This window comes from Callospermophilus lateralis, chromosome 14 (assembly GCF_048772815.1).
Source record: "Callospermophilus lateralis isolate mCalLat2 chromosome 14, mCalLat2.hap1, whole genome shotgun sequence".
In the NCBI taxonomy this organism is placed as follows: Eukaryota; Metazoa; Chordata; class Mammalia; order Rodentia; family Sciuridae; genus Callospermophilus; species Callospermophilus lateralis.
Genome location: NC_135318.1, coordinates 1,686,608 through 1,701,601, shown reverse-complemented (window position 1 = coordinate 1,701,601; position 14,994 = coordinate 1,686,608). Strand labels below are relative to the sequence as shown.

General features: G+C 47.0%; 2 protein-coding genes across 5 annotated transcripts in view; one reads left to right on the top strand and one right to left on the bottom strand.

The window, feature by feature from the left end:
- Window positions 1–3,751, bottom strand: part of Trappc12 (trafficking protein particle complex subunit 12) — a 60,427-nt gene extending 56,676 nt beyond the window's left edge. Inside the window, exons 1-2 of one of the 2 annotated variants that reach the window (XM_076832995.2) lie at window positions 3,160–3,751; window positions 562–1,775 (exon numbers count right to left, since the gene is read on the bottom strand). In XM_076832995.2, coding sequence (XP_076689110.2) covers window positions 562–1,770 — 1,209 coding nt within the window. In that variant the 5' untranslated portion in view covers window positions 1,771–1,775; window positions 3,160–3,751. Of the gene's footprint in view, window positions 1–561; window positions 1,776–2,892; window positions 2,986–3,159 lie in introns of those variants that run through there. The other variant, XM_076832994.2, reaches the window with a different exon arrangement.
- A 729-nt stretch (window positions 3,752–4,480) lies between these two features.
- Window positions 4,481–14,994, top strand: part of Eipr1 (EARP complex and GARP complex interacting protein 1) — a 114,878-nt gene continuing 104,364 nt past the window's right edge. Inside the window, exons 1-2 of one of the 3 annotated variants that reach the window (XM_076833491.2) lie at window positions 4,481–4,698; window positions 13,676–13,759. In XM_076833491.2, the coding sequence (XP_076689606.1) occupies window positions 4,657–4,698; window positions 13,676–13,759 (126 nt within the window). In that variant the 5' untranslated portion in view covers window positions 4,481–4,656. Of the gene's footprint in view, window positions 4,699–5,075; window positions 5,302–13,675; window positions 13,760–14,994 lie in introns of those variants that run through there. The other 2 variants (XM_076833492.2, XM_076833493.2) reach the window with 2 other exon arrangements.

Here is a 14,994-nt window from a genome sequence, read left to right as displayed (position 1 = left end):
TCCTTCCATGATGTGATACTGCCAAGGAAAGCTTTTACCAAAACCAGTGCCATGCTGTTTGGACTTTTAGCCTCTAAATTAAACAAAATAAACCTTTTTTTTTCTTACAAAGGACCCAGAGTCAGGTATTTTGCTATAAGAGTAGAAAACAGACTAATACAATTCTACTAAAATTCCTTCTTCCTCAATCATGTTATATGTAATACAAATAAAATTTCCATGTTTTAAAAGAAGAAATGGATTTATCATTTACTGGAATTCAAATGTCAGGAACTAACTGATCACACATATAATAAAGCTACTTCAGAGAACCATTATATAATGATCTACCTGCTAGTATTTATTTCTATGACAAGTAGTATCTTAAATACATTAAAGTATTGAGGAACTCAACAGAGTTCCTAATTACCTATAGAGAAAAATAACATAGACTCTCATAATCAGAATCTTAAGAATTGCTCAAGAATATGTATTTTTCCACCTTTGAAAGATGTTATGCATATTTCAAAGAAACAGATTCAAAGAGAAGAGATATGAAAACAGAAATATTCCTCATCTTACCTGAATGTTGTCGAACTTCAGGCCTGGCATGGTGAGGTTCTCCTTGTCTATAAACACAGTGCTGTACTGCTGGGTTGCTACTGAGATCAGGACATCTTTGGTCCCTTGGCTGGGAATCCATGCATCATTCCTTCGGTCCATCTCGCTCATGCTCAGGGCTGTGGCAAAAGGGTCATCACTCCCTGCGAATACCGCCTGCATCTGTGAAAAAGGGTTTGGAGACTCAGGAATTTCCAGAGAAGCTGTAGAAACACCTGATTCGGATCTTTCCATCCCTGCAGAGTAAGATGGGTCAGCAGAATCCGGGGACTCTTCTCCCACAGGGGTAGCAAGTGAAGAGCCTGCGTTGGGATTACTGACAGAAATGAAAGTAGAAGTGGTGAAGGAATCAAAGAAGTCAGAGGCCAAAGAATTAGTGTTGATTGTATCTCCAAAAAATTTACTCAGGCTTGGACTGGGCTGGACCACCTGAGGAGGGGTCTTGGCTGAGGTCTCACTCGCACTGCTGAAACTTGGAGACTTCACCATCTGAGACTCGAAGCCATCATGCAGAAACAAGTGTGGCTGGGAAGGAGCTGAATTTGATTGGCTAAAGATGGTGCACATGGGCACAGGCTCTTCCTTAGAAGAGGACTGACTAGAGGACATGTCTGACACCTGCTCTTCTGGGTGAGCATTTTCATCCCTGGGCACCAAGTCCTCTGCACCAGTGTTCCCAAGAGTGGACACGCCTTTCACCTCTTCCTGTGTAGAGTCTTCTTTCAAAGATGCTCTGCTATCAGGGGTCATATCTGAAACATCTCTAGGCGTGTCATCTCCATCAATTTCACTGTCGTTACTTAGAATGTCCATTTCTTCTTTTTCTGTGACATTGTCCAGTCTGTGATCAGTGTTGCCTTCTATGGGCTCCACAATATCCTGCAAACAGCCAAGGTCACCCACATCATCTTCGCTGTTATTGGGAGAGTCAGAAATAAGGACACTCTCCATCATGTGCTCATTAAGCTTATCTGCAAAGTTGTTAGAATCTTCTGACACAGTTACATTCTCTTCAGACCCAAACTCATCTCCACCAAGATCAATGGTTTCCTCATGATACAGAAGCTGCCCCTGCTCCTCCTGAGCTGCCTGCTTGGAGATGCTCTTGGCTCCCACCTCTGGAGGAGACTCTTTGGTCATGCTGTGGTCACCATCTTTAGCACTCTCCATGTTGCCTGGGAGAAAGACATCATAAATTAACCTTATCACCTGTCTATTCAGGTATTTTAAAGCTACTTTTGTCTTGTTTTTTTTTTTTTTTTTTTTTTTTAATTGGAGGGATACTCATTAGTAAAATATTTAAATGGTTCAAAATCAGAAACATCTCTTTCTCCAGACTTTTTATGTAATATTTATTTTTTAGTTGTAGTTGGACACAATATCTTTATTTTATTTTTATGTGGTGCTGAGGATGGAACCCAGGGCCTCGCAAGTGCTAGGTGAACGTTCTAGCACTGAGCCAAAATCCCAATCCCTCTTTCTCCAGTCTTATACTTATTAATTAATTGTGGCAAAATACACATAAAATATACAATTTTAACTAGTTTTTAAGTGTACAGTTAAGTACATATACATTGTAGTGTACCCAATCTCCAGAATTCTTTCCTCTTGCAAAACCAAAAATCTAAATGATCCCCTTTATGCTCATCCCCAGGCAACCACCCTGCTTTTCATCTCTATGAATTTGACTACGTACCTCATATTAATGGAATTGTAAAATAATTGTTTTTGTAACTGGAGTATCTTACTTCCCATAATGTCCTCAAGTTTTATTTATGCTGTAAGTGGCACGTGTCAAAATCTCCTTTAAATGGGTGAATAAATTCCATTGCACGCCTATAGCACCATTTATTATCTATTTGTCTCTGTTAATGGACACTGGAGGTTTCCACCTTTCAGCTGTAGTGAATACTGCTGCTATGAACAGGGTATTCCAGTCTCTCCTCCAGGTCCTGCTCTCCATTCCTTTCGGTATTCCCCCTAGAACTGAACTGCATCATATGGTCATTGGATTTTTACTTGAGGAACGGCAAAATTTTCCTCTAGGTATGGAATCATTTTACACCACCAACAGTGCACAAGTGATCCGATTTCTCCACATCCTTGCCAATATATTCTTTAATAATAGCCATTCGAATCAGCCTTACGTATTCCTTAGGACTCCATGGGGCCGACCAAGCACGCCAATCTAAGAATCTCTCCCCCGCTCCCCCAGTTTACAATACTGCTCCCTAGTTCTGGGAAAGTGAGACACTGAGAACAGCAGGGGCAAAAGGGGAAGGTCGTGCTCACGGAGCACCGACGGCTGACAGCAGAAACCGGCAACACTGATTGGCACTTGCTGAGCGCCTGGCCACCTGCCCATCCGATCCTCAGACACAGCTGCTGGGCTCCCCTCACTCCGCATCCGCAGGTGAGGAGACTGGGCTGCGGGACCACGAAGCCTGCTTCCCTGCAGAAACCGTCGCGGATCGCGGGAGAGCCAGGGCAGGGCGGCGGGGGGCGCCAGGGTCTGCGTGCAGGCCCGCCCCTCCTGACCGCAGGGACGCTGGTCCTCACCTGCCACCCGCCCGGGGCCGGGAAAGGGGTTGTCTCTGGAGACCCAAGTCGGGGAGGCAGCGATAGGAACTGTGACAGCTTCCGGGGGCCCTCGACTTCTGCGCCTGCGCGTCCACTCCCGCGCATGCTCAGTTCAGCCACCCGCGGTCCCGGACCCCAAGCTCCAGAACTTCGGCTCCTCGGAGGTGGGCGGGGCACGGGCCCGCGTCCGCATCTTGAGGTGCGAACTTGCCGGCCGCCACAGTCCCCGGAATGTGGACGGAAATCCCGGCAGTGGGTTCGAGTTCCGACACGAGGGCAACCCGAAAGCTTCTGGCAGAGCAGGAGGCGACAGGGAGACACTTTCTGAAAATCCTTATTTCTAGGAGTTTGTGGCTGGCTTGTGCTCTCCGTTTCCCATAATGCACCTGAAGAACTGGCAGCCACACCGACCTTAGCGGTGGCAGCAATCACTGGATTGCTGGCGGACCACTAAGTACGAAGCTAAACTCGGCCAAGGCGGGATACAGTCCTGTGGCTGGTCCCCTCTTGCGTGATTTCTCACGGAACCCAAGCATGGTGCTGGTCGCAAGTAAGCGAAACCAGACCCAGCTGTTTTGTCACTAAGTCTAATTAGGAGTGGAAGGAAAATCTAAAAATCGTGGAGGGGTGTGGTCCTGGAACCCCCGGGGCCGGGTTAGCGAAGGGGCTTCTATTGAACACGATCTGTAGATACCACGCAATGCCACTGCCCTTTCCCTAGGGTACTGCCCAGCGCCAGGCGGGCGCTCTGGGCGCGCTGCACCTTAAAGGCAGCCTCTCCATAGCGAGCTTTATCTCTCACGACCTCGGCAGCCTCCGCGGCCTCCCCAGCAGACTCCTAATCCCAGGCAAGGTCAGCTGGAACGCCCTGGGCCTGGCAGGGCTGGGCGCCCGCGGGAGACTACTCTCGCTCTCCACTGGCGACCTGTGCGATCGCGATGGGGTGACTCAAGGTCGCAGTGTCCAACTGTAAAGTGGGAGTGTCTGAGCTGCGCATCGGGCTGCAGCGAAGATCCTACGCTGGAGTGGAAGGCGCTGGCCCACACTCGGGACTGCCGTTTGGCAGTAAAGTACTGATGCCCCAGCTCCGGCCACTCTATCTAAGGTTAGGTGCAGAGAGGGCTCCATCCAGAGAACAGACTTGAGAGGAGCCAGACGCCCAGTCGCCCAACGCACGGGACCAGCCCCGCCTTCCCGCCCAGGGACCCGGTAGCTGAGCCGCGGGAGCCTGTGTGGGCATGCGCACGAGCCACGCCGCGGCCATTGGCTGCCGGCTGGGAGCGTATTGGTGACGCGTCCACATAAACAGGAAGTGAGCCCTACGGTAGTCGACCTGGGCCCGGAAAGGTGCCGGACGCCAGTCGTTTGTCTCGGGCCGGGAATGAATGGGCGTTGCGAGCCCCCGGTGAGGTGGTACGCGCTGCCTCTAGTGAGGGTCTGACGGCGTCAGCGGCACGGTGGGCCGCCCGCCGCAGCATGGAGGACGATGCGCCGGTGATCTACGGGCTGGAGTTCCAGGTGGGCCACTTGGAGGGCGGGAGGTGCTGCGCGGCCTAGTGCGGCGCTCGGGCGCCCTGGAGCCGGAGGCCTGAGGCGCGGGCGGTTTCGCCTCTGACCGCGGCGGCACGCAAGACCTGCTGGCCAGCAGGCGTCCGGTTCCCGAAGGCTGGACTGCGTCTGCGTGCTCAAAGGCGACGCGGGACTCCTCCAGCCCGGGAACCGTGTGTCCTGCCGGCCTCCCGAGACCAGCGTGACTCCGGACCGCGGCGCCGGGCCAGCTGGGACCGGCACGGCTTGTCGCCCTGCTCCTGTGCTCCCGCTGCGGCTGCTCTCCAGCCGGACCTCTCGGGTGCCTGGGCACCGTGAGAGCACAGTAGGTGCTCAGCAAAGCCTCGGGAGCCCCGAGGGCTGTGCAGCGGGAATGCGCGGGGCGGCGAGGAAGCCCGCGGCTTGCCCAGGGCCAGGTGAGCCCGCCACGGTTTTCACCTGTTCAGAAAGCGCCAGAGCTCCTGGGACGATAAAGCTCCGAGAGAAGGATTCAGAGAAATAAAAGCCTAATTGCTTTGTGCACACGAGTGTGTGGCAATGTGTGCCCAAGATATGAGTCATCTCTGCTTGCAGGTAATTGACTGCGAGAGGCAGCGGTATGAGGTCCTGAAAGCCAGGATGCCGCCCGGACGCCAGGGGTTGAAATCCTGGCTCCAGCATTTAATAATTATGCATCCCTGGGCCTTGGTTTCCTTGCCAGTAAAATGGAAAAACAAGTCCTTATCCCTCGTTCTCGTTAGGAACATTAAGTGAGCTAGCATATTTAATTCGAGCACTTAGAACTCGGTGTTCAGTAAATGTTCTAGTTATAGCGTGACAGAATTCTTGAATGTAAATTCCATATGGAAGGTAAGGTGCAAGACTCATTCCTAAGAAGCATTACTGAGCACTGTTATGGTTTAGATGTGGTGTTCCCAAAAGCTCCCGTGTGACACAATGCAAGGTTTGGCCGAGAAATGATTGGGGTATAGCCTTAACCTAATCAGAGAATTAATCCCTCATGGGATTAATGGAGTGGTAATGGGATGCAGGTTCCTTGTGGCTGGATGAAGTGGTTAATTAGGGGCAAGGCTATGGGGTATATAATTTGATCTGTAGAGTGGAGTGTCTCTCTCTCTCTCTTTCTCTCTGCTTCTTGATCTTCATGGGAGCTGCTTCCCTCTGCCACACTCTTCTGCCATGATGTTCAGCCTCATCTAGAGCCCCAAGGAATGGAGCCTTCTGTCTGTGGACTGAGACCTCTGAAACCGTGAGCCCTCAAATAAACTTTTCCTCCTCTACAATTGTTCTGGTCAAATCTTTCAGTTGCAGCTGCGAAGAAGCTGACTAAAACAAGCACTGAACTGTGTCTCAGACACTCTGCTTAGCAGAAGACTAATGCAGAGAAAGAGGTCTTTAGGATAGAAAAGTGTTGAACAGATTAGTGTTTGTGAAACATTTTGGTGTTATGGCCTCTTTTTAGCTTATAGGAAAGGATTTTGACTTGTGTTCAGGATTTTAGTTCTTTTTTACTTTTGCCAATTTAACATTTTTAAAACACCCAAGTAATTGTTAGAAGTAATTTAAGAAATTAGGGCTGGGTTTGGTGGTCCACACCTGTAATCCCAGGCTGAGGCAGGAGGATCCTGAATTCAAAGCCAGCTTCAGCAACTTAGTGTGACCCTCTCTCTAAATAAAATACAAAAAAGGGTCTGGGATGTGGCTCAGTGGTAAAGCACCCTGGGTTCAATCCCTGGTAGTGAAAACAAGAAAAGAAATCAAGTTGCTGAAAATTAGAATAAAATTAGCAGGTTCCTAAACTGTCCCTTCTTATCTTAGCTTATTCCTGAGATGACCACTTTCAATGTTTTCAAAAACTGTGTTTTCTGGTTTTTACCATAAAAATGAAAAGCATTATGTACTTTTCATAATCTGTTGACTTGAAGTCACATGACATGGGAAGTTTTTGCTTTCTTCACACTGTTCCTTTCCTCCTTTTAGACTCCCAGCATAGTTTTATCACCGATTTCCTGAAGTCAGTAATTAGGTGTTTGTGGTTCCTAGTAATATAAAAATATTGACTGTTAATTCATAGGGTAACATGCTTTCAGTTTTTTCTTGAACAGCTTTTCAATTTCCTGCAGTTTCCTGTTTTTCTTGTTTCCTCATCTTATTGGAACATTGTGTATCACCAGGACTATTGATTTGGGGTGAGCAGGAGTTTCCATCTTGGGGAGCTCTGTGTCTCTGACCCTAGCAGCTGAGTGCCTTGGGCAGTTCCCTCACACACCTTCCTGGGTGCCCTAGACTGGCCTGGTGGGAATCCGGAGACCTGCTTCACTCTTTCTGCCCTCAGCCCTTGTCATCTAGACATTTTCTTAGTAGTTGTTTGGAGGATGACAGTTGACATGCTCTTAATGGGGTAGATTTTAGTTTAGCTCTATTGACCCTCCTTCCCAAGGAGGTAGACCAATTCATTGTCAGGAAGACTTTTCTACTGACTGTGGTTACTTTTGAATGGGACAGACAGAATGGGACAGCAGAAGTCTGTGAAACCTCTTTGGGACTGAAAGTGCACCAGGTGAGGCTGGATGACGTGAGACTGCGCATACCGATGTTTGTTGAGGTACTATTATGTGCACATCACTGTATATGGTACCAATAGGCTCTGACCTCAGGCATGCCAGATATATTTGTGGAAGGAATGGCATAAGAGGTGGAGGGAGGGTAACTGTCTTTTAAAATCTACTCAGGCCCGGCTGGGTGCAGTGGCGCACATATGTAATCTCAGCGGCTCTGGAGGCTGAGACAGTTCAAAGCCAGCCTCAGCAATGGCAGGGTACTAAGCAACTCAGTGAGACCCTGTCTCTAAATAAAATACAAAATGGGACTGGGGATGTGACTGAATGGTTGAGTGCGTCTGAGTTCAATCCCCAGTATCTAAATAAATAAAATGTATCCAAAGAAGTAAAATACATTAAACCAAGAAGTGGTCACAGCAGCAGACTGTTATCAAGGAGAAGCCAAGTGTTGGTTCTGACGGGAGGAGTCTGGGCAGGTGGCTGGCTGGCTGGGCTGGTGGGCCAGGCCTGTTGTCGGTGAGGAAGCCTGTGCCCTCAGGCCTGTGCAGAGATCCGCAGATGTGTGCCTTGTTGAGTTTTAATATCGAGGGTGGAGATTCAGTTTTTTGGTGGAGTTCTCTCTTTTTGACTTCTGTTTTGGAATTGGGGATTAAACCTAGGGCTTGGCAAATGCAAGGCAAGTCGAGATTCAGTTGTTTTTTTTTTTTTTTTTTTTTTTTTTTTAAGAAAGAGGGAGAGAGAGTGAGAAAGAGGGAGAGAGAGAATTTTAATATTTATTTTTTTAGTATTTGGCGGACACAACATCTTTGTCTGTATGTGGTGCTGAGGATTGAACCCGGGCCGCACGCATGCCAGGCGAGCGCGCTACCGCTTGAGCCACATCCCCAGCCCCAAGATTCAGTTTTTTAAAAGATCTTTTTTTAAAAATTTTTTTACATCCATGGAATTGATCATATATGATCATTTGATTTTTCTCGTATTAGTAGCTTTGTGAATATTGGATCACCTTTGAGTTCGAAGGAAGAATTCCATCTGGTCTGGAATGGCACCCTGCTGGATTCCCCTTTCTAGTAGCTTATGTGGAACTTTCCTTTTCATATTTGTCATGTCATTTTTGTGGCCGTTTGATTCTGTGGCTGGGAGGGCCTCAGGAAGAGTACCTGGGGGCCTGCCTCTGGGGGCCCAGCGGGTACACTGCTGCCTGTGCCTGGTGACACTCTACGGGTTGTGCCTGGTGACACTCTACTGCCTGTGCCTGGTGATACTCTACTGGTGTTGTCCTTGTTTTCATTTCCCGAAGCTAGTTGCTCAAACTTCGTGACTTTCTCATGAGATCAGTTTTGGTGACTTACATTTTGCTGGTAAATGCATGCAGTTGACAAGTACTTATTATTTTCCTTATGTGTCAAGCACTCTTTTCTGTGCCTGGGACAGAGCAGAGAAGAAAGCGGCCAGTCCCGTCCCTGTGGATTCATTTCCACCTGTGGGAGTTGATGCAGGGGTGGCTTCTGTGGGCAGAGTCTCGGAGGGTTAGGAGAGGAATTTTTAGATATTACTTTATTTTTTTTGCTGGTGCTGGGCATCAAACCCAGGACCTCGTGCAAGCCAGGTAAGTGTTCTACTGTGGGGCTGTACCTCTGCCCTTCTGCTGTTCTTTTCAACTGCATCAGTTGGGTGCTAAGTACATTTCTCATTCCCTCCCTTCCTCTTACTGTCTCACCCTGGTGGTTTGGAAGCAGCATCTGGAGAGGGCTGTTTCTGGAGGAGGACTGCTTATTGAAGATGAGTGTGAAACTGACCCTGTCCTGTCTCTTTGGATTAAAGCCGAAGCCCCTTGCCACCATGCCCCATTTAGGGTAGTAGGACCAGGGCTCTTGGTGGGAAAATTTGGATGAAGAATTATAACAAGGTATAATTCACTATCTGTCCTCTAATGATACTGTTTACTTGCTTAATCTGGTAAGCAACTGGATACAATGTTGAATTTCCCAAGGGACTTTTGTACACTTGGTAGTACTTCTACTGTATATGGGCCTCCCCCAACTCGCCCTAGTGTTTCCGAGGACTGTTCCTGCTGTGATTCTGACTGCTCAGTACTTCTAGTCCTCTTACTGGTGTCAGCACAGAACTATGACTATCAAGTACCCCTGCTCTGTCTTCATGGGAGCCAGGGAGACATGTGGAGCGTGTGGTGACCTGTGCTCGTGTGCCAGGTGCGTCCTCTGCATGGCCAGTTACTGCTTCACCGTGAAGAAGAGGAACAGTTCCGAAGGTTGGAGTCTGACTTCTTTTTCCTCTTCAGTAGTTTTGTACCAGGGATTAAGTCACTTCACCTCTCTGGCCCTCAGTTTCTTTACCTACTGAGTAGTGACATCCGCCCTGTCTTCTGTCTACTTCATTGAATTATGAGGACAATGCACGACAACATGTGGAAAGTTTTGTCACCTATTACGCTTTAAGAATTGTTCTTATTAGAATAGGACCATTGGAATACCCGTAAAACAGTTATTATGACCAGACTCATTAAGTTAATCAGAGAAACAGAATTATAGACACCTGTCACCAGAATGACTGGAATTAAATTACTTTTGTGATTTTACCTAATAATGTACAAGAAAGATCTTAAAGCTTTATGGGATTTCACTGACTTTTTAAGATTTACCTTGATTTGTTTATAAGAATGATTTCTGTCTTTTGTTTCTTTAAAAGTGTCTTTTCTTGTATGAGATCAAATGAGATGGATCTAACTTTGAAGCTTTTCTAAAATTGGCAGTGTGCTCCCTCTGAAACAGACCTATTGGACCCCTGCCCGTGCTGCCCTGGTTGTTTTCAGGGTGTCTGGTTCTGGCTGTCTCAGCTGCTTTGACTGAAGAGGCAAATGCCTGGTCCTCTCCCACTTGTGAGCTCCTGAATTCCTGAGTCACCCTTCTTTTTTGGATTAGCCACTAATATCTTTTACTTATTTTTGGTTTTCTTTAATTGTAAAACAACAATGACATTTAACCCTGCCTGCTAAGGTCCAGCCTTGGAGTATAACTTGCATTGTGGTCTGGGCAGGGCTTGGATACTCAATCATGTATAGTGTATCTTGGTGTTATCCAGTCTCTCTCTCCTTAGGGCAGGGGTTCTGCCTCCTGCCTCTGGTGCATCTCCCTGCACCCATCTCCACGGGGGCTGCACATGCAATCAGCTTCCTCACTGACTTGTAGCCTGGAAAAGTCTTAATGTAAAATAATCATTCCCTTTCAGCTGGGTCCTCTTCTGGGTCTTAGATTTGGGAACATTTAGACTTGTATCATCTGGGTGGCAGCATGTTCCTGCATATGAAGATCTCCGTGCTCTTGATTGTGTGGAACTGTCCCATCTTTTCTCCACTGACCTGGGCTTCAGCCCTCTGAGCAGCCTTCCTCGGCAGGTGACTTCCTCTGCCTCACCAGAGCCAACTTTCTTTAAGCCAGGTGTTTAAATCAGAGTTTGAAGGTTCCTAGGTGTTGCTGATATTATATCACCAATTGTTTTGCATATGTATGTGCATTCTTTCATGGCAGAGGTCTCTAGATTCACAATAAATTCATCAGTTTCCCGAAGAGATTTAATGCTCAAAAAACTGTCCATCCAAGTCTGTGGAAGAGGGAGCACTGGTATTGCCTGTGGGTGCAAGGGCATTTGGAAAGATTGTAGGGACATCTCCAGGTGTCCAGTAGCACACAGAGTTTCCTTGGTCTTATTGAAATGTGGTTCAGTAGCTGAAGTTTTTGTGCTGCTGTATTTTTTGGGAAGAGCAGAAATATATATAATATGCTGTGTTTTGTAAGAATTGTTCATGAGATTGTTGTCTTGGAATTCTTTGCAGTAGATACCCAGATCTCATGGTTTTGTTTTAGTTATAGAAATCAAGTCAAAACCAGACAGATTAAATGATCAGGGCAACTGTTAAATTATTTGTTCTACTGATTTTGAAAGGAATGAATCAAAAAATCAGGGAAAAATTCATAGAAATCAGCTGTGACAGATGAGGAAGGAGAACATTGTGTGTTTTCTAGCTCCACGTGAGAAAAGAAGCCATGGACTGAGTGGGTGGCACCTTCAGTGAAGTGGGTGAGGCAGGATAATTCTGCCTCTTCCTGCTCGTAGGAGCCACCCAGCATTCCTCGCAGCTCTTCCTCCCGCCTTCCAGAGCCAGCAAGGGCTGCCCAAGTCCTGCTGCTGCCTTCAGTTCTGTCTTGTGTCGCGACTATAGCCAGAAGATTTTCTGATTTCAAGAAGTCACATGATTCAGTGCTGTAGCATAATATCCAGCTCTCGGGGTCCTTGGCTTATTCAGCCTGCATAGTCCCTCTGCCACATGTTAACATGTTCACAGGTTCTGGGGATTAGATGTGCATGTTTTAAGCATAGTGTTAGGGTGCTCATGAGAGGCAGCAGAACATGAGCTCTAGGGACTTGTCATTGGTCATTTGGGAGTTCGATTTGAGCTTATGAGCCTGAAGTCCTGTCAGAGCTTTAACACCCAGTATATGGCCTTTCCCTGTTAAGCCTCAAATAGTTCACCTGATATCTTTAATGTTTATTTATTTATTTATTTTTTAGTTGTAGATGGACACAATTTCTGTATTTATTTTTATGTGGTGCTGAGGATCGAAGCCAATGTCTTGCATGTGTGAAGCAAGCACTCGACCGCTGAGCTGTAGCCCCAGCCCCAGATATCCTTAATTTTATCTTGTAATTACTGAATGTATTAAGTACAGTTGTGTAATTTATTATGTTAGCTTTTCTTGGCTGTGACAAATACCTAAGAAAGTCATGGTTTCAGTGCATGGTCCACTGGCTCTATTGTTTCTGGGCATGAGATGAGGCAGAACATCATGGCAGAGCGGGTAGTAGAGCCAAACTGCTCACCTCATGACAGTGATGAAGAAGAAAGAGTGCACGAGCAGAAGGAGTTGGGGACAAGAAATACCCTTGTAGCCCGTGATCTGATTCCTCCAGCTGGGCCTGTCTCCTGGGTTCCCCCCACCCCATCCTGCTGTGTCTCTAAGTGCATTAATCCATGATGACGTTAAAGCCCTCAGGATCCCATTGCTTCCTAGAAGCTCCACTTGGAGGACCAAGCTTTCAACACTTGACTCTTGAAGTCTAAATCTAATTCCTAACACTTATGCTGTCCTATGCTGCTTAGATTTTAATTTCAGGAAATCCAGCAGTTTGTGAAAATGTTGGCAGCTGATATCTCTCAGTTGGGCATTGCTGCAGGATTTGCAGTTGGCTGGACAGAGCCATTTTGCCTAAGGTCACACCCCCAGGGACAGCCTGCATCCAGTGACTGATGAAGGTGGGTAGGTGGTACTGGTACAAAGATGTAGCCATCTTGCCTGAACTGCACTGGCCCAGGCCTCCAATGCAGACATGAGGCAGTTCACCTCTCCCTCCACCCAGTGCTACCTCTTCACCCTCATGTGGAGTGATTCCCAAGAACATTCTCCAGAAATTCCTGTACACATGTCTTGACACTTTGGAGCCTGTGTTTCCGGGAAGCTGATCACCTGAATCCTCTGCAGGCTGTTTTCTGTTGTTTCTTTTGTCCATAAGGTTTTGTCTTACTGTCTCTGCTCTTTTTGATTGTTCGACTTTGTATATGATGAGTTTCAGAAACTCTGGATGTCATCTTCCTGCAGAGGACTCACTACAGAAGTAGCAGGCGGCTTCCTAGCCTATGGGCACTGGCCTGCTCAGTCACATCAATCAAATCAAGGGTCGAAACAATTTGGAGCTTTAATCGGTGCTGTTCCAATTTTAGTTCCCTTTGCTCCTAAGCTCTAGCCTATGGGGTGAATGCTTTACCTGCCCCTTCTCCGTGGTGGGCTCTTCGTCTTGTGTCCTAAGCCCTGGGGGTCTGTCATGGCTGTACTCACCATCCGCCTCTTAGCTGCAGTTTTCAGTTGACAGGTGCCACTAGGTGGGTTTAGCCAGGTGTTGGTCTTCCTCTAGGCTTCCTTCTCCTGGTTCTCTGAGGCCCCGAGACAGATTCAGGGGGTCTCATTTAGTTTTCCTTGTTGTTCTCTGCAGGGAAATTGGTTTAAACCACCTATGCCCCTATTGCTAGAAGCCATTTTCTGCTGTATTGTTGACGTATAATTTACTTAACCAATCTATTACTGTTGAAATAAAGGTTTTATTAAAAGCATTAGCTATGCTGTATAAATAGCACGTCTTTATTGCTTAGTTGTGTGCCCACTTAAAGTTCTTTCACATGCAGATTTGAAGTGGAACGGTTAGTGTGTGGCTGCTCCAGACACTGTGCTGATTTACCCTTCATCAGCAGTGGGGGAGATGAACCATCTCCAGCCTGACTTCATAAATGTGTGTGCATTCCTTTCCTCCTGCAGGCACGTGCACTGACACCTCAGACTGCAGAAGCAGATGCCATTCGGTTTTTGGTTGGGACACAGTCACTTAAATATGATAATCAGGTAACTATTTTTGAAATGTATACATGTTAATTACTGAGATTTTTCTTAGTTTTATAACCATTTTGCTCTTCATTTTCCAGCAACATGTGAGAAAAAAATGTCACACAAACAAAATAAACTTGTATTAGACTTGAACATGTTTTAAACTGACGGCTGAATCCAGCTAGGTACGGAGATTGAGTGCAGCGATTTGAACTTGCTGTGCTGGTAGTACTTCCATAGCTTGGTTTTTGTGGCTACACAGGTTTTTACCTTATAAGTGATTGAGAAGCAGTCTAGGGGCTTGTGCTCCGGGGGTGACCTCTCAGATTGCTCCCAGCACCCTGTATCGCTGAGCTTGTCCCAGTCCCACTGCAGCACAGGGTTCCAGACTGTCACGCCTATTGGCCACCTGTTGGCTCATAGGATGTAGCAGACACTCAGGAGGTCTGGATTCATCCTGTGCCGTGACTCTAACCCTGTGACCTGAACCAATCGATTCGGCTTGCTGGGATGGAGGCCAAGCGTCTCCTGTGCCCTTCACAGAAAGACCATGAGTACTGTGAGCAGGTGTGCTTTCCTTGGCCCAGGGGTGGTGTCCACAGGCCACGTTAAAACGCACAGAGCCTCTCTTCCGTCCCACAGGAGAAATGTGTTAAAATAGCTCATGAAGAACGTTCCTGCTGCGTAGGTCCATAGAGATCGTCATATCCCATGTTGATAAGGGATTTAAAATTGGCATTTTGACTACAACACCAATTTGTTGATATTTATCTAGATACAGCTTTGTATATAAATATTTCTTTTACTCAAGCTATAATTTCTGTATCCACAACCTAGGAAAAGCTTTGTGCACCAAGAATATTAATTCACTGGTACTTAACAATTGTAAAAATAGAATATCAAAATGTGAAAATGCTGGGCGGGCACTGAGGAGTTTCCATCTGTGGAGGTGGGCTTCCACGGGTCCTCAGGCTGCTCGCAGTGCACCAGTGCTCACGTGCTCAGTAAGTTACAGACTCCGAGGAAGCATCACAACTTGGGATCTCAGGATCATAACACACTGCGACTAACTGTGGTGTAGAAGAGCAAAGTTCAAAATTGAATCTTTGCTTGTAATGAAGGCAGGAAGGAAATAGGTCAGAAAGGGCTAAAATTAGTGCTGTGGCATCTCCAGGTGGTGGGAGATGGGGATGCTGTAAATGTTTTCCTTACTAATATGGTTTTCTGAATGTGTCTGTGGGTATCTGTGAGAG